Raw genomic sequence first — 19,932 nt, forward strand, 5'->3', positions numbered from 1 at the left:
GTTTTGCGGGGCAACGATCAAATGTCAAAATCCTGGATATCAAGCATCAAAATAACCGCTCAATCTCTTGGCGTTGCCAATCATCTAAAATTAGATAAAATATGCAACAGATTCCATGTGATGATTATTCAACCAGTCCAGATTCAGGAGAACTCGCACACCCGTTCCGTGTTTTAATCTTTTCACACCTCGCTCAAATCTCAACATACCAACCGTTGCTAATGCTATAAAGCCTTTATTGGATATTATAGACAATCAGTTCACATCATTGGTTTGACCAGCATTTCTTTACTGTTTATTGAAAATTTTTACCTCTACCAAGAAAAAGCATTACGTGATACATTTAAAATCAAAATGAATACCAGCAGAAACAACGTCCGAAGGACGCATCGAGCATGATCATTATGAAAATAGGAAAACAGTAAATCCGAGGGAGAACAAGTTCAAAAACCTAAGATTGCAGCGTGACAATTAAAGCAATTCCTTTCCTTTACAGATCCTCGTCACCAAATGGTACACCAATTTACACGGCCTGTGCACATCAGAGTTAAAAAAAAAAAAAAACAGGAATTAATATACAAAAGCAGCTGCTCTGCTTCTCATGGTTTCACTCTCCTGTCCAAAATGAACATCTCTATTCGCCTGACAAACTCAGTTCCCAATTTGTATGTACATGAAAATATTCCAGGATAATCAGCGATTCAGAGTCAGAACCTCAGGATTCTCGGAATTTTGTCAGATCAAATGTCAACGTCCTCGAGCCACTGGAAAATAAATATTTTGTTGTTAAGTGGACATGCCAGAAAAACTACAGAGATAGACGAGCAAAGAATTGTTAAATACTAGTTCAAGGAGCCTCACCCAATCTCACAATCCCTGTAAACCCCAACCAGAGCTTCAGCCTTGTCATAAAAACTGTCTTTTAGTGAAATCACTATACTCTGGAAACCACTTCCTCCCTCAGCGTCCTGATTGATTCTGGCTCCTCCGCATGATTTTGATCTGATGAATCCAGCAACCTTGGCAACATTTAGATTATCTAACGCAGCATCCACTTCGTCCAAAATGAAAAATGGCGAGGCTTTATAACTGGAAATACAAGGACAATAACCACAAGAACAGGAAACCCATGAAAAGTGCAACACTTTTGATTGGTCATGAAAAGTGCGTTAACAGAAGAAAAACAAAACATGTTCATCTTAGTTCAGGTACTCAAAAAACTGTGTTGACACTTGACAGCAGAAAGCCACTATGCTCAATGAAGACAGCGAAGCATAAAAGCTACAAATTAGCTCAGGATACGAGCAACATGAAATGACGAAAAACAGAGAAAAAAATTCAAAGATTTCAAGGGATATATAATATACTATACCAAGTCACAACTAATCCAGTCGTGTATCAGTCAATGTTGAAGGTATCCAAATGCAGACTGAAGAAACTAGATGTTAACCAACATGATCCCCAGACTAGGTGAAGGGGTTCAAACTTACCTGTGGATGGAGAATAGCAATGCGAGTGCAGCAACTGTTTTTTCTCCCCCTGACAGTTGTTCCATATCACGAAAACGCTTTGTTGGGGGCATAGTCGTGTACTTTATCCCATGTAAAAATGGCTCATCCTCATTATCCAAGTTTAGGTATGCCGTCCCACCAAGGGGGTGGGTATTGCTCTTTGTGAGTTGTTTGTAGATCTTGTCAATATTACCAGAGATGTGATTGAAAGCCTCCATAAATTTTTCATACCTGTAACCGAAGAATATAGATAAACAGCTATACCTAACAAACACTGTTCATCAGATTCGACATACAAAATTTGGCCATCTAAAATAGGTCGTCATATTTCTCCAGATTTTACACGTGAATGAACATTATGCAAATGTAAAAGGGAAAATGATAAAATTTTAACCTTTGGTAACTGCAAATCATTATTGTTTTGTTCATATTTTACAAGCATACAGGGCATCCAAGAAAATTAGACATGTAGAGTTCCTCAAGATTCACAGATTATCTATCTCTACTGGTGTACCACTTGCCTGTATCGCTTCCTGCATTTTATAAGGTGCAAAATACATTGGTGCAAGACCAAAACTTTCATTCAATCATGAGGAAATCTCAGGACAAGGTTTTAATTTTCATTTCCTTCTCAAAAAAACCGCATCTCTTGTTTGCGCTCAAGGTTCACAATGACCACCACATACAGAAACTCTGCAATGAGCACATAGTATTAATCAAAACTCCGTGGTCTTCATAGCACAAATTTTCAAACAAGAGAATCACCAGCACTTTGTGCAGCACTTGAGTTTAGGTACAATGTTCTTTCTTTCCATCATATTGGCTAAAGGTTTCCAACTAAAAGATTATCTGCTGATCTAACTTCCACTTATCAAACACAAAAGGAGATCAATCTCCTAATGATGATCAGCTAGCATTTGTGCTTCAGTTCCATAACAGTCTTCCCCACTGTTGAAACACTAAACAACAAAAGAACACTTGGCCTAAGCATAAAATGTCACTTTATCATGGTTGATCCCATGTTTCTTTTAACTGCTGCTTCCATTACATTTTGACACAGAAGCCATACTAAGATCCCACATTCTTCCTCTGTTTATTGTCGAACAGAGATTAAATATCTTGAAACATCTAATGGCAATTTAGTTGCAAGGCAAGAAAAGGAAGAAAAAAACACACTCACACAGTGTTGTACAATCATGAGTGTGTAAATTCATTAACACCAGGCAGAGAAGATTAATACCTGGACTGCTTGACATTGTTGAACTCTTTAGCTACTCTCAACTCTGCTTGTCGTGCCCCTTCAAATTCTTTTAGTATGATTTTTTCCTTCTCTCGCAAGGCCTCGTATTGATCAAGAGCCTTCAGATTTGGAGCTGTTCTTTCAATTTCTGACATTAAGCCAGCAATTTTTTTTGTGAATTCTGCCTCAAGCTTGTCACGCTCAGACGGATTCATATTCTGCTGTTGAGCTCTACTTAGTTTGCTAAAATCAAAAACTGGACCATGTGTTGGCTCTCCAGTATCCATTGGGTCAGATATAGTTGGAATACTTATATGCTCCAATTCACATTTCTCCAGTATTTCTATTTTCCGCGAATTTAGCTGCTCAATCTGTGCCTCCTGTAAATTCATTCATTTCCTTCACACAGAGCTTCTAAATGCCAAACACTTTTTTTCCTTCCTTGGGGCATGGGGGGAAATTGTAAATTTATGGTTTACCATGAACATGTTGCTAGTCCACAGAGATAGATAATACAGTAACCTGAAGATCACAAACCTTTGATTTTATCTGACGATTATGTTTGCTTATGCTAGTTGTAGCAGCAGAAATCTTTTTCTTCCACTCCTGTACATCCTTTTCACACTCTTCAGATTTGGATTTCCACTCTGCAAACAAGGAAGGCAAATAATTATTCAACACATCTATGGCGAATCATGCCATACTCTTCCAAAAAGTCACAGAAGTGGAATATTCCTATGACAAAAAATGATATCGTTTTAGCATTTTCAGCTTGTACTTTACCTAGTACTTCTTTCTTCAGACGATCAATCTCATCTCCAGATTTCTCCATGGAAGACTTCAACTCAATCTCTCTTTTCTCAACATCTTTCAAAGCACTTCTCAAATTCCCGAGTGTTGCTTCCAATTTGGCAATCCGTGATCGTATGTCAACATCACGCTTCTGCTCATACTCCAACCTAGCCACAGGTAAAGAAATTGCACAAATAAGATTGTACGAAAATTCCAAAAACAATAACATAAAGACCAGGGTATATATACAGAAAATGAACAATGCATATTGCACAATGAAAAGTCTCAGCGCAATAACACCCCGCTTCAATCAAACACAATGCCAGACATCCATGCACGTTATGCCTACATCGGAAGGCATCCTAAGAAAATGTTGGCTAGCAGATGGTGCACAGACAAACAACCATGACATTTGCTAGTCTAGTACAAGTACCATGCTCAAAGAATGATATCAGATGCAGAATGAAATGAACCATTGGAATGTCCCAAAGAGGAAATAGACTACATATGATGTTTAAAACGAAATCGACTAGCAGTTCGAATGTCCTGATACCTCTGTAGGTAGATAGCAGTTGCACTAGTATTTGAGGTTTAAAACGAAATCGACTACATATGATGAAGCCAAAATAAAAAAGCGGGCAGACTCAATAGCCTGAAAAGTATCGAATACATACTGGTACTTCAACTTCGATTGCTGATTAAGCAAGCCAAGCTTTTGTTCAGCCATTAGCTGAACAGCCTTGAGCTGGTTTTCTTCATACTCCCGGATGTTTTTCACGCCAACAGACTCACTAAATTTCTTGTAGATCCGATCAACAATATCATTAATCCTCTTCTCTAGTGATACAATTTTTATATTCCTTGTATTTATCACATTTTCCAACTGCAAGCGAGTAATCAAAAATCAGTCGTCACAAGCATCATGCAGTTTGCAAGTTAAAAGGTAATGAAGAATATGAGCACCTTCTGAAGTTCAGGCATAACACGACCTATTTCTTCATCAATATTTCGCTTTTCCGACTCCAACTTGGAAAGCTTGTCCTCAATACTGTTCTGCAAGAGAAACATGATCAACACATAAGGCAATATTATCGAACTGAGAGAGTAGGAAGGATTCACTTTCAGTAATATTTTTCCATATCCTCTATGATTTTGAACTCTCTCTAGCATATCTTGTAAAACAATCCATTACAAACCCAACAATGAGAACTTATTTAAATGGGATAAGCCATCCCTAATCTAGTCCACCAACAAAATGAGCTCTAAAATAACAAAAGAAAAACAGTAACCCTATTTAATCCATAAACCTTTATTTGTTCTTGATTTGATCATATAATGAATTGCATGTTCTACTACCAGAAAGAACTGCTACCACATCATCATTAATTTTTATCCCCAAGAAAAACAATTAGTTTAAGCATGTGAAAAACAATCATCATTTACGCAACCTTCTCTATTTCAGCATACTGAATTTTCTTTTCATGTCCACTAATTTTGCCTGAGGCTTCAGACTCTCTCAGCTGCATTTCTCTTATTGACCCAAGCTCTTCCATCTCTGACTCATAACCTTCTTTTTTCTTCTTTAACCCTGTGTATAGAAAAATAAGCATCAAGTATTGCAGAAATAAATTAGCATAACATAAATGAAATTAACAAACAGCCCAACAGACCCTCAACTTTTTTGTCATCCCATTTATGTGAACGTGCTTCCATTCCACCACTTGTACCACCCGTCATCGTACCAGATTTTGTCAAAAGGATCCCATCAGTAGTGACAACTGCAAACAAAAAAGAAGCGTTTAGAATAAATGAAAATCTGATACTTCCTTGGCGAATTATAAAGCTGTTTACCTTTGAACCTCTCTCCTGTCCAACTGAGACGCTTAGCTTCATTGAGGTCATCACAAACCAAAGTATTTCCAACTGCAAATAAGATGGCCTTTTCCAATACTGGATTAAACTTGTGATGGTTAAGCGATAACAGAAATCGTGGGCTTGGAGTCCAATTTCATATAATATTACAGAATTGAAGAATAAAGCATTCTGTTTGATCTCAACGGAGAGAGACAACAGATCCCATAAACACAAAAATTGAGATAAATGAGCTCCAGATGGCCCAGCAATCAGATTACAAATTTTTCCCCCCTAATCCTTTAAGCTTCATGGTTGAGGGTGAGAATGTCTGTGTGCTTCTTCTGTTATCTTTCTTTGTCTCCTAATGGAAGGAAGATGGGAACCCTAACAAAATCTTACAGCAAAACTAAAATCAGTCCCTGATGTATTCTTATCCTGACAATTATTCAGTGTAAATCATTAATCAGATACCAAAAATAGAATGATCATCCCAAGCTACAAAAGCTAACATGTTCCAGCATCCTATTTTACCTTTAAAAGTTATCCAGCAACAGGCTACACAAGATATTTCACCAAGATGAGAAACAATATCAGAAAAATCAACATTATAGAAAAACTAAAAGAGTTCAAAAAGGATATTCTATAACATCAAAAACCAGCTTTGACGTCCCCCCTAAGGTGCGCAACCTCTCAATAATTGGCTTTACACGGACAGACTGGAGAGGTATAAAGGTCTGAGGAGGAAGCTTTTGTGCCTTCCAATACTGTAAACAGGTAAGCTCAGCTTGAAATGGTAGATCAAAGTTAAATAACCAAACTACAATAATGCAAATCCCAATGTCAACAATTACATTAGATTAACAGGCACAACATCCCAGGAATTAAACAGATCCAAGAGACAAGTCACCACGAGAAAAGTTGTAAATAAAGATCAAATCAAACACAATTGAAACAGAGACTGAACACAAATACAAGGCACTTGAGAATCATTTGGACCATCTCAAATCTGGCAACATAGTGGAAATTGGCCCAATACATGTAACTTCAGTTTGATTAAATTAATGTAGATACGTTAAACTATGATCTATCCTATAAAGGAGGAATGGCCTAAAAACTTACAGATAAATTATTCCCTATATTGAACGCCTAGAAAGAAGCATCAGTTCAATAGAGAACCAGACATTAAGCAGTAATGAGCATATCATCAAATGATACTATTTTCAATGTCTACCAAACCCCTTTGAGACATATTCAAGCCCTCAACAAAAGGTTATAAGTGTTCGCATAAGAAAGGAGAGGAAGGCAACAATAAAGAGGAAGGATCAGAGGGGAACTTTGCACAGGATATCCTTCCCACCACAGATGTACTATCCTAACCACCAAGCAACATGATAGAAGATTGATATGGATAACATCAGTGAATGAAAAGAATCAGTAACCTCAAACAAAAAGGATAATAGGTTGCTTGATAAAAAATTAAGCAGTCCCACCACATGGTACCTTAATACATTCTTTTCCTGTGTCCTCATCCTCAACTACAACTGCATCCATAAATCTGCCCATAGCTACAGTGACAGCAAGATTATATTTTGTTTGTGTTGGTCTGCAGAGTTCAGTCATGCGACCATGAACACCTGGAAAGAGGCGTTTCAGAGTTTCAGCTGCTTGAGTAAACCTGACATCCCTTTCATTTTCATGTCTGTCAGCCTTCAGCTCACGTAGTTGCTGCTCTAACTCATCAATTTTTGTTTTCAACATTTCATGTTTCCGTCTGCATAAGCGAATGCAAATTAAGTGAAACATGATAAAATGGTATGCAAATAAATCTTGAAAAAAGAGGCACATATAGAAAACTGGAAATGCTTTCAAAGTGGCCCATTGACAAACTAATTGAGTAATTCAACATTATGAATGATATCTACAGTGAAGCTCACTAACTTGGATCCATCAAGTTTATCTTTCATCTCACGCTGTTCCTTTCTCACTCTTGCAAGTTCTTCCCTCTGCTTGTCAACTGTACCTAGAATTTTCACCAATCTTGCTTGCATCTGTTTCTCCTGAGCCTCAAGCTCTTGCTTTCGATTTTTCAACTGTTGAAGATTTTCTTCCAAATTCTTCTGAGCTTCAATATCAGCATGCTGTTGCCTATCTAGCACCTCCTTCTCATCCCTCAGCTTTGCAGTTTTCATCCCAGCCTCCTCTTTGCTGGAGAATAAAAATTAGATACAATTCCAGAAAGTTTAGCTCATTTTAAAATCATTAACTCCAACAAGACGACTGTTTTCGGATGATTAAAATTAAATTCAAAAAATCTGAATTCAGATAGGACTCTGATATAAATGTAAACAACATTCTACATAACATGAAGTATCGCTTAATAAAAGTACAGGTCTTCAGTACAGGAAATATGTGCAAAAGGATATTTCAACTATAATATAAAGTGACTCACATATGATGATATGTCTCCAACTGGCTATCAGCTAATTGCAGTTTTTCACCAGCATCCTGTCCCTTTTCACGCAAGTCATCCAGTTGCTTGATGAGATCTTGCAAGTCGTTCTGAAGTTTCGCCATTTCTTCCACATGCCTGAGCTTCTCTTCTTTCTTTTTGTTAAGCTCTTTACTGGTACTCTTGATTTTCATGGTTAAGCGTGAGACTTCTTCCTTTAGCTTAAGAATTTCAGGTTGCTGTAATAGAAAATCCATGTCAAGGAAAACAATTCAGGAAACCCGTATTTCAATGGCATAAGAAGAAACCCTAGGCAACAATTCAGGAAAACAATGAAATACTACATACAATCGTTCAAACCTACAAAAGATACTAGCAAACTCCTGAGCAAGCTCAGTAAGATGCAGAAAAGGCAAATCAAAAATTGTCAAAAGTATATCATGACTTTAAGATGTGGTGCACCCATCTACTGGAAACCAGAGGCAAGTAAAACCCAGCAAATCTAGGTACAGGAAATCCAACGACAACCATGCAACGAATTTCATTCTCAAGCCACTAGGACATCAGCATCAGGAAAATCAATAGCTAAAAACAATCACATATGACAGCAAATTTAACCCACGAAGTAAAATTTACATTCTTATCAAGTCTCGTCTTTCTCTCAGCAATTCTCCTTTCACATTGTGCAGTCTCTTTCAAATATACACTCTGTTCTTTCTTCTTTTTGCTTAATTCACTTTCATAATTGCCTAGTTCATCAACAATTTCTTTGCGACTTCGCTGTTCAGCTTCAAGATCCTCATTAGCCTCTTCAATATCCCTCTCAATGGTCAATAATTGCCACAGAAAATGATCTTGCTTCAAAGATTTCTGCAAAAGGAAAAGAAAACTTGTGCTCAACAAAAATGCCAAGAGTTCAATAGAACAGTTTCTTCTTTAGGCCAACGGGGAAGATAGTCAGAGAGATTCTGGTTAAAACCATAACTGTATCAAGCAATCACATGCAAAATTTGTAAAAGCATGAATGCAGAGAACTTTTTGAGAAATCGAACTCTACTTGTAATATAGAAACTAAGCATGATGCTAACCTTACACTGAACAAAAAAGCATATATCAAAAGCAAAGAATTACATTGGTCAAAGAAGAATTACATTTGTCATGTACGGAATCACTAGAGAAAGATTTTCCGCTTAATGAGTAGACCAAAATCAACTGCAGAACCACTTGATAAAAGAAAAACAAAAAGAAAAAAGAAGCAAGACAATATAAACCAAAATAGACCTATGGGTGATGAAATCAGGTAGATTTACATTTTAGTGCCACACGTATAAGTTTACTAGATGCTGGGGAAGCAAATGCATAACAGATTGCAAAACTAAAGCAAAATAAGTAACCTTGAACATATACACACACACACATATATATATATACCAGTCAACAAAACTCAAAATTAGAGCAAAATGACAAACCTTGCACACTTAAATACTTATACAACAGAACATAAACAAAGAAAACAAAAAGTCAGAATGCTAAAGCTTGAGAATATATAAGATCGTGAGCACTTATCCATAAGGATGGACAAATGCCTAAAAATGACAATAAACACTTTGATAAGAACTTGAACCATACCAATTTCTCTTGCAAATGAAGATGTTTCTCAGCCTCTTCCTTTTGTTCTTTCTTCTGCTTTACCTCCAGCTTTATCGTCTTCTTCTTCTGATAAGCAAGTGCTGAGTTTTCTTCAGCTTTGGCTTTCTCTTCTTCCAACTCCTCATACTTCCTCTTAAATTCTTCAGAGCCAGAGATTTGCTCAAGCAGCGCAGTAAGTTCTTTAGGATTTTTTGATGCTATTGACTCCACATCTCCCTGTATTAATTGCTCAACTTAGAAGGCTGAAAATGGTACAATGCAACCAAAAACAAATCTCAAGAACATCCTCCATTTACTTTAGAGACCTGACCATTTTAGACAATAACCCAGCCTCATTCACTATCTACAGCTACAAATTTAAATCTGGAGAACACTTTATATCTTGTTTCTCAATTGGATGATTTTAAACTGAAACTTGGGGCCAACCATAATCTTGTGCTATCAAAACTTTGAAAGGTCAGAAACCCACACCATTGCACTGCCCCTCCTAAAAACGGGACACAAGGTAGAAACTATTAGTATGTCTGAAACAGAATCCCAGTTAAAACGTAAAAGAGTTAGCTCACCCGATTGAGTCACTCTAATTTCCAAGTTTATTTCTAGAGCATGCATCAATCTTCTTTTCAATTGAAACTAAAACAGCAAGCGCACTGAAATATCTACAATTCCTATATGGTTTCAAAATAGTCTCAATCACTGAAATATCACTTAAATTTCCCGTTTATCCCATAATTCATACCATTAACAGAAGCATAGTACAGCACTATAAAGAAAGGGCAGTGGAGTCAACCTGGAAAACGAGAAAATTCCGTGCTTTAACAAGAATACCAAAGTCCCTTAGCTTTTTATCATAATCATTCCAGTTGACAATTTCACCATTAACCCGGTATTCACTACCACCAGCACTAGTAATTGTACGCGTAAACTGAAATTCAGAACCGGTATCCAACCGATAAACCAACCGCACAAAAGCTTTACGACCTCTCTGATCTTTTTCGCCGTCATCAACAGCGTATATGAGGTCCTTCAACTGCGCGCCGCGGAGCTGACCAGTACGGACGCCCAGGACGAAGCTAATAGCATCCATGAGGTTGGACTTGCCGGCACCGTTGGGGCCAATTATGGCTGTGAAGTCGTAGAACGGTCCAATAATTTGGAAGCCTTTGTAGGACTTAAAGTTTTCGAGCTCCAGCCGGAGGATCTTGCCCGGAGGGATTTTCTCCGGTGGCATGGCGGGATGGGCTTGGAAATCAAAAATAGTCTGGAAGATGGGAGAATTTTTAATAAGTGAAGGTGTAACTTTTTTTCCCCGGATTTACGTGAACAGAATTGAAATCTGTAATGTGGAATGGCAATTTCAATTTCTAGGGTTTGGACTGTGTGAGCAGTGAGGAGAAGAGGAAGGAATTTTGGCGGGATATGAATCTTAGGGGAGCATTTTGGGGGTAAATATTTCGTCTATGAAGTAAATTGCTACTTCGTAGAAGAGTGTCACGCACGATTGAAAAGCGTAGGGAAAGGACGATTTTTCCTGACACATTATACCTGCATTTTTTTTTCTTTTTCTTTTTTTCCCTCTTTCTTTTCTGTGTACAAATGTACAACACACACTACACTAAATGAGGGAACGATCAATTGTTTCGATAAGTTTTTATTTAGATGATTTATTTAAAATAATTACTGTACTTGATATATATAAAATAAAAAAATAATTAAAATTTATGAAATAAATTATTTTATTTCAAAACATTTCAATCCAAACATATCCAATTGAAGGTGAATATCCAGAGAATAGTTTTAAAAAATATTTTTTAAACATGATTCCCAAAAGATCTAATTATGATACTTATCACAAGCATGTTATCTAAGAGTTTGTCTTCGATTGAAGATTGTTTTATTTATTGTTAACACTTATAATTTATGATTTTATGTAAAATAAAAGTAATCGAAAAAAACGTATCTTGAGAATCTCAGATTTGATTTTTTTTAAAGTAATTTCTTTCAAATAGATCCATTTATTAAAGTATTAATCCCATATTTAATTTTTTCCAAGTATTAATCATTGTTTGGACCAACCTCCGAGGGAAGTAAATACATTTATTCAATGGCCAAATTTTATTTTCAAATTGCTAGTATTTACTACTCGTAAATAAGTTTTTTTTTTTTTTTTTTTTTTTTTGGGTTTGGCCTGATGGTTTTATGGCTTGAGAGCGCGCTTTTGATCAAGCTCCAGCGTAGCCGGAGGCTAAACTACCGGTTCCGTGCCGGGCTATGCGAATGAAGGCGCCTTGAAGAAACAAGCAGACCATAAACGACGAAGTCCAATAGGATCCATGACGAGAAAAAAACAATCAATTACAAGCAAAAGAAAGCCAATCCCATATAGTAGCATCTTTGCTATAGCATCAAATTCAAATCACGACTGCCTTTAACACGCTCCAACGAGTGAAATGAAGATCAGAGAAAGGAAGGAGGTCAAATAAAATTATCACATTAAGGCCAAAGTTTCACTAATCATAGCTTGATCAACCGCTCACCTGAACATACTGCCAAATGATTATTATAACATACTTTTGGGCTACTCTACTGAACGAAAAACAACAGCATCCACAAACAAAATACTTCAATGTGCGTCCAGTCTCTCTTTTGCTCCACCTTCGACACCACCGCTCTCGAGAAGAACGCTCCTCAGATTGTCACTCCCGGACTCGACTTTTGAAACTTCCGTTCTTTCAGTTTCACTTTGATTTTGAACCTGCACTAAGGAACTGCCTTCTTTAATACCAGACGCATCTGGCTCGCGTCCTCCAGCACCACCATGTTTTGGCTCAGTTCCACCAGGCACGAGGGGATCTTCCATTTGCTGATATCTAGAAATAATTTGTTGAAGCTCGTCGTGGATACTTAGAGCCTCAAATAGCAAACCCTCATCATCGACGGTGCTTTCTACGATTCCCTGAATGACGGGCAGAGATTGCTTGCAATTTTCCAACATGCTGTCTGTCAGTTCATTCTGCAAACCACATCATATCTTCATCAATTTTTATTATATTCCTACTGTGAAAATAAAATTTTGTCAATTTTATGACAGCAACATGTTCTAAAACAATGCTAACATGTATGTGCTTGCTTTCATGCAAAAGAAGGTTTTCACAAGGATCAATTTATAACACAAGGCGCATGTCAGATGAAAATGCCAGATGCAAGTATGAAAGTGGCACGACCTTAGCTGGTTTTTGATCGTCCTCAGAGTTCAATATGCTGGAGAAAAGGTCGAGGGTATTACGAGTCACCGCCAGAGACTCTCTCTTTTCTTCAACTGATTTGCCAGCATAACCATTATATGTAGCATTCTCTGAATGGTGCAAGCCCGCGTCCGGCATAGGGTAACTTTCAGGGGGTGACAGCGGGTCTTGATCCATATATGTCTCCAGTGGGTACTGCATGCGAGGCATGTTACCATCAGGCAATCCAGAAGGGAGAGTTCTTGTCTTCAAGCTCTGTAAATATTGGAGAATAGGATTAAGGATCCATTTATCCAAAAAGAATGCAGCTAATGAACTCCTTTAACAGTTAATACCCTTTTAATAGCAAAAGGAAGGAAAAATCAAGTCACACTGCCACCAATCACGCTAAATGACATGTCCAGTCTCATCATATACTGTATCTCTAAAAAAAGGTAATGATTGAAGTATTAAAACGCAAGTGCCTGTTCTAGTTTGGAATTTTTGTGTATGTACATTTCTGTGAATACTCTTTTATGCTTGATCAATGGAAAGTTAAAGTTTGCCCCCCCAAAAAAAAAAGTTAGCATTTTTTGCTGCATAATTTCTCAAGTACATAGACAATTGTGGTTACTGAACAAGCAATTTGAAAAATTCAAAAAAATATCCCTTCCAGACTTTGATAAGACAAACCCATTCTAAAATAATTCTAGGATCCTCCCAAGAAAAAATAAAAAAAAAAACTTGTAAAGTTTTAAGAGCTAAAACAAATGAAAAAGCAAAGGATAATAGATCAAGAATGCTTTCATCTTAGACATCCAAATGCTAATAAATGTAAACAAATGAGAACAAGTCCCAGAAACAAATCCAGCTTATGTCCCTATCGAAGATCCATGGCAGAACTCATCCACTAAAAGCCAAGTAGAACATAAAAGTTCCAAAGGGTTCACTTTCTTTGGTCACAAAGTACAAATGCAATTCCTATTTATCAAATCAGCTTTACCGAGACTACCTCCAGGAAAAGCCAGATATCAACTACATCTCAAGCTTTCCTTGCTAACAAGAATAAAACAGAATTCAACTTCATATACTTGCAAATGTGTATTTAAATACCATAGGGTATCTAAGCTAAAAGGTATGGAGGTTCTGAAAAGGAATTAAGGGCCTCGTTTACTTCTAAATCAAGTATAATCAGAATATGCTAGTCATTCTGACTCCCATTTTCTTTCCTTTTCACTGTCTCTCAACAAAATCAAACAGTCAAGGCCTATATCTAACAAGGTCCACCACATTCAATTTCTTTCAGGCAAAAACACCAGAGACAGGCAACTGCAACCATCAGTGCTTCTCAAGCAGCATAGGCACAAAATGCCACACATCTACTTGTGCCAAAATTCATTCCGAGAAACATCTTGAATAGATAAGTCCTAATATCACCCTTTAAGCAAATAAAGAAAGGGAATAAAAATTAGATATACAAAAATCTCCCAAAGAATCAGCAGCCAATGTATAAAAAGCCAAATCTCTACCAAATTAATTAATTAATTAATAACAAATGAAAGGGTTAACTGAAGTGCAGAACTCTATGAGGAGAATAAATAGAGAAAACCAAGACATTGGTCCTTGCATTGCCTTACTCCATGCTACCTCTTTTTTTTTTTTTGGGGGGGGGGGGTTGTTGGTGGTAAGGAGGGGGCGTTAGGTTCCATGCTACCTCCTTTATTATTATTTTTTCAAAATCACGGGTAGATGCATGGTCTAATAGTGCCTTGTGTTCTTGCAAATAGATCACAATGATACTCTTGCTTTTGAAGCCAAAAGACGATTATTGAAAGCATAAAATGCTTTAGATGCTGTAAAGTGTTTAAATATGAAAATTGAATGAGAAATTGTTAAACCTCAAAACTGAATAAGACTTTATACTTCAAAACAATTAAAGGATCATCCAATTTGTTGATGACAAATTTCAATCCATTCACCCGTGTCATACAAAAATGGAACTTCTCATGCTAAATCGATGAAAACCAGCAATGCTGTGACATCAAAAGGATTCTATTGCAATACCGAGCAATCATAATGCATGAGCTCCTAGAGCTCTAGTGGTCACAAGCAATTATGTTAGATTTTACTGGGTGCCAATGCCAATCTTTCCCATCAACAAACTTCCCAATTCACCTCCCATAAGAGACATTTCATTGAGAAACGTGAATAACCCTAATCCAACAGCCCCATAACCAAAAGTAAAAAAGTGGAGTTTGTTTTAAAGCCTCCAGCTGGGATAACTAACCATTACGACTCAATTGTCTAATGACAATATTTATCGTCATATTAGGCTTATTAGCTCGCTGAGCACATTTTATCACCGATGTTCTACAAAATAAGCAAAGCAAAGATCAATAAAAACCAAAATAATCAATTTCTTGGAGTCATCTCTGGGTTAAAGCAGTAATCTTTTACAGCATCAGGTAGGAACTTTCACATCCCCGAGGGTAGAAAACCCCCAAAAGAAGATGCAAAAAAACATAGTAGTAACATGCAAAATCATTTTCTCACTGACCAAGTAAGTTTGATGAAAGACGGGTAAGTACATGAGATCCTCAGACTCGCCCCAAGCTCTAATCAGCTGCATCGCCTTGACGCGGTTCTCGTGGTCCGTTTTGGGATCATCAATCAGTTTCATCATATCATCCAGCACCTTCTCGGAGGCAACCTCGGAGAACACCTTGTCGCAATTTGAAGTACAGGTCTCCAACAAATCGAGGCTCAAACGCTGGCTGACGGGACTCTTTCCCAACAACTTCTTCTTGATTGCCTTAACGACCTCCGTCCCGTTAAACTCCTCGCTGTTAATCAAGGCGCAAATGCGAAGATTGAGACCCCAGTTGGGTTCTTCCATTGTCTCCAAGGTAGCCTCGTCTACCATCTTAGATTCGGGAGTTGGGGCTTGGAGAATTTCCTTCATCTTTGAGCTTACGATTCGGCTCATTTGGGCTCCGCCAGTTTTTAATCTCTCGCCGAACGAGGATGAAGCCATTTTCAGTTTATCCAACTTGTCCATCTTTTTCCGTTTCTTTTTTTTTTTACTTGGTTTTGAATCTCTTTATGATGCTGGGAAGAGCGGTGGTTGTCGGTGGCGAGGGAGGAGGTGGGGGAAATTTTGAACAGGGACTCAGCTCAGACCTCAGGGAGGGTGGGAATTGGGATATTTTTTGGCCTGATGGGAAGGATTTGATACTATAGTTACGCGTGTCTACATTTTGCAGGGGAATGGGACCCACCTCCATGGATTTTTAATATGGATCGGGGACTGGGTTGGGACGCAAGCGTGTTTGGATTGTAAATTATTGAAGATAATTTTGTGAAAAAGTATTGTAGTATTTTTTTGATGTTATGCATGTGAGATAAAAAAATGATTGAAAAATATGTTGATGATGCAAATAAATCAGTAAGTTTGTTTGGATAGGAGTTTATTTGGATGATTTATTTGAAATAATTACTGTAGCACTTTTTGTGATGTGATATATATGAGATAAAAAGGTGATTGAAGAGATGAAAAGGTGATTAAAATTTGTGAAGTATATTTTTTTATTTCAAATATTCCTAGTCCAAACACACAGTAAATAAGGTGTAAATAAAATAAAATAGAAGACAATCCAAACACACTGCTATCACCAGCCAGCCTCGCCCTATCCTCTCGTACTTCCGTTAAATCAAATTTAACTCTTAGACTTACTTTGCCCTTCAAACTTGTCTTCTTTTTTTTTTTTTTTATCGACACAGGGGTGTCCGGATCAATTATTACTGGGCCCGACTAATCCCCTGCGACCCGAGAGAGGAGGCCCCACTCCACACCAAACACGTTAACAGCGGGACTCGAACCCTGGACAAGCCAGGAAGGTCGCCATATCCTAAGGAGGGAAAGCGGACCGCTCGAGTTATCCCGCGAGGGCAAAAACCAACCACGTAGAGTGGCAAGTTGTGGGAGGCAGGGGTTGAACCCCTGACCTCCAGCATCCCCAAAGAAGGGGATAACCATTGGACCAAATGGCCAATGGCGCCCTTCAAACTTGTCATTACAGTGAAAAATTTCTTTTTCAAAAAAAAAAGGGTAAAAAATTAGGGGTGACAATTTTCGACACGACCTGAAAACACGACACGAACCTAACACGAAAATAATGGGTTTGGGTTGAAGTTTCGGGAATTTGGGTCAGAATAGGGTTGAACCCGATGAACCCGAAAAGAAAACAGGTCGATTTCGGGTCAACCCGTGGTGACCTGATATGACCCGATATGACCCGTTTACGAATTAAAAATAATTTAATAAACATAAAAATAATTTTATTTAACTAAACTAAGTTATTCTTTTTTTTCAAAGGCATTAATTACTTAATCCTAAATGAATTTATTTAATTTGTGTGAAGTTGAAATTATTATATTTGGACAAATAATATATTATATTATTTTTTACTTTTATACTGTTTTAATTTATTTTATATTTTGTTTGGGATAAAACACTTTTATGGTGTTTAATTTATTTTAGATTCGGTTTGTAATTATTTATTTAAATTTTTATTACTTGATTATGTAATTAGTTTTGTGAGAAATTGATTTTATTAGAAATTACAGTGATAAATTAATAAATTAAAATTAAGTTTCGGGTCATTTCGGGTCGACCCGTTAACCCGCCAACCTGAAATTTTCGGGTTCGGGTCAGCATACCTGACCCGTCACGTGTTGACGGATCGGGTTCGGATCAACAGGTTTTCTGACGGGTCGGGTCAGACCCTACCCGCCAACCTGATTTGGACCCGAATTGCCACCCCTGTAAAAAATCCCTTGCGCTTCCAACCCCCAGAATAACCTCAACTAGAGAGGCATTACAACTTCATAAACCAAGAAGATAATGGGACTAAAATAAAATTCCCCCAGAATAAAATTCCTATAAACCATTGAGGTTGCATCGAAATATCACACATAAAAATATTGAAGATCAAGTTAAAAGTGCTCAAAATTTATTGTATTTCTTGCCCTTAAAAGCCCTTGGGAAAATTTTCAAATCAACAAAAAAAAATTTAGGCAGTATTGAGATCCAATTTTTTATTTTGTTTTAACATTTTTTTTTATATTGCAGCACTTGATAAATGATATTTGAAATTAAATAAATATATGCTTGATTCTGAGGTCGATCAGTGTATTGTTAAAAACTAAAATCACTCATATTGATTTTGAGGGATAAAATTTTCACATTAGCAATATATGGAGGACGATTGGTGCAATTGTCTCTTTAAAAAAAAAATCTATGCTTGATCTCTTGTTTTTTCTCTTTATTTAAAAAAAATACATTTTGCATATCGAGTTGCTAAAAAAAAGAAAAGAAAAGGATCACTAATGCTTAATTTTCAATTATTACATTGGATATGAGGTTTGATATTTGTCACAATTAGTGGTGGAGCTGAGTCGAGGAGCTCGACTCAAACTCGATATGTACTCGATCAGAAGCTCGAGCTCGAGCTCGAATTCGAACTCGAACTCGAACTCGAGCTGCTCGATAGAGCTATCGAGTAGAGTTCGAGTCCATAAATTTGATACTCGAATGTTTGACGAGCTCTATCGAATATCGCATAAAATTTTTAAAAAAAAAAAAAATATAAAATTACTAATATAAGTAAATAAATTCTGAGGAATAATTATGGGTGAAGTGATAATTATACTAAAAAGAATAGTCAACAAGTTCCCACTTCCCGCCCAGACTTCCCATCGAGCCTTTCAGCCAGTTCCCACTTCCCATTTCCCATCGAGCCTTTCTTCCTCTTTCCAACTCCCAAGTCGTGTCTTTGTTGCTAGCTCGTTGAAGCTTCCCAGGGCAGCTATTGATTTGCTTACCCATCGCCGGTAGCTTTTGAATCCGCCTGTAAGTTCAGAATCTCCTTTATCTCATTTTCGAATTTATGTATTAAGCATGCGGGTAAGAACTTGGTTGTATTATGTATTAAGCATTTAAGCATACTGGTAAGAAAAACGTGAGGAAAATTTGTATTTTAAGCTTTTTGCTGAATTGTTGGTTAATGTATTTAGATTTGGTCACCACAACCCGTGCATTTGATATGAAAGCCTCCTCGTCTTCTTCGACCTTTTATTTTTTCTTCTCATTCTCTTGAATCTCTGCCACCCACTGGCTGTTTAGTGAAGAGTCTTCAAAGAGAGAATTTTGGGTTAAAGATTGATTTGTTATTTCTGTCTTTCTTTGCAATTTCTCATAAATTTGATAAGAGCAAGTTTTTTTTTTTTTTTTGCTAGAGGAATCACTTGTTTTCTCTTGAGCCTGTTTGCAAAGGTTTTGCTAGAGGAATCACTTGTTTTTCAATTTTTGCTGAATTTTGGTCTAGAAAACAAATGTTTTCGAGCTCATTTTACGAGCTTAGTTCGAGTACTCGAGCTCGAGTTATCTTTAATTACATCGAGTCGAGTTCGAGTCTGAAGTTTGAGGCTTGTTCGAGCTCGAGCTCGAGCTTGAGCAGTACTCATAACCTTCGAGCTCGAGCTCGAGTATGGTACTACTCGAGTTCGACTCGACTCGACTCCACCCTAGTCACAATAGTTCGCAGTCAAACAATTTAGGGTAGCTTGGACACGCCATTGAATGAGAAACGAAACATGATAGGACTTCTTAAGGCATCTATACATTAATTTAATGACAATCTAATGCTTACAGCGTGTCAAAGTCCAAATGCTATTTATTACTACTTGTTTCACAATTGCTTGGCAAGACCTTTGAGAAAGGCATTAGGAAATGCTTCACGGTCCAAAACTCAAATGTATTCGAGACTTAATTATTTAAGCTATTTATTAAACGTGAATAGGTAAGTGATTAATTTCCAAAAATTTGTTGGAATTTAGTTTCACGCAAATTGGGCAATCATAACATCTAGTAATTTTTTATTTGTTAGTCAATTAGTGTTTCCAAGTCATTTTGTTGCATACCTTGAAATGGCTTGCTTAGTCCATTGCATTTTGAGGATTTTTTTTTGTCCCTAATTTTTAAAATGAAGCTAATAGTCCCCGACATTTTAAAAGCAAAGTAAATTAATCATTGAATAACAACCTGATATAGATTTAGAGGTAAAATTAAAACGCTATTTTAGTTTATTCTAAATCTAACTACACCTGATTAGGATTGTTATCGGACCAAGCCAAATTCGAATAATGCACTAC

General features: G+C 37.1%; 2 protein-coding genes across 2 annotated transcripts; both read right to left on the reverse strand.

The window, feature by feature from the left end:
* Positions 1 to 367: 367 nt before the first annotated feature.
* LOC113775574 (structural maintenance of chromosomes protein 1) lies at positions 368 to 10,940 on the reverse strand. Its single transcript, XM_027320519.1, has 18 exons — positions 10,287 to 10,940; positions 9,476 to 9,712; positions 8,483 to 8,716; positions 7,847 to 8,085; positions 7,336 to 7,602; positions 6,898 to 7,168; positions 6,037 to 6,161; positions 5,395 to 5,504; positions 5,214 to 5,321; positions 4,992 to 5,131; positions 4,507 to 4,596; positions 4,218 to 4,426; positions 3,535 to 3,710; positions 3,289 to 3,398; positions 2,752 to 3,131; positions 1,491 to 1,742; positions 862 to 1,089; positions 368 to 764 (listed from the first exon to the last, which is right to left on the reverse strand). The coding sequence occupies exons 1-18, from the start codon at positions 10,725 to 10,727 to the stop codon at positions 716 to 718; spliced, it is 3,666 nt and encodes a 1,221-aa protein (XP_027176320.1). The 5' UTR covers positions 10,728 to 10,940; the 3' UTR covers positions 368 to 715.
* Positions 10,941 to 11,830: 890 nt separating this feature from the next.
* On the reverse strand, positions 11,831 to 15,925 carry LOC113765225 (TOM1-like protein 2). Its single transcript, XM_027309327.1, has 3 exons — positions 15,278 to 15,925; positions 12,721 to 12,996; positions 11,831 to 12,509 (listed from the first exon to the last, which is right to left on the reverse strand). Exons 1-3 carry the CDS (start codon positions 15,776 to 15,778, stop codon positions 12,120 to 12,122), a joined length of 1,167 nt encoding a protein of 388 aa, XP_027165128.1. The 5' UTR covers positions 15,779 to 15,925; the 3' UTR covers positions 11,831 to 12,119.
* Positions 15,926 to 19,932: the final 4,007 nt, after the last annotated feature.

Source organism: Coffea eugenioides, chromosome 1 (assembly GCF_003713205.1).
Source record: "Coffea eugenioides isolate CCC68of chromosome 1, Ceug_1.0, whole genome shotgun sequence".
NCBI lineage: Eukaryota > Viridiplantae > Streptophyta > Magnoliopsida > Gentianales > Rubiaceae > Coffea > Coffea eugenioides.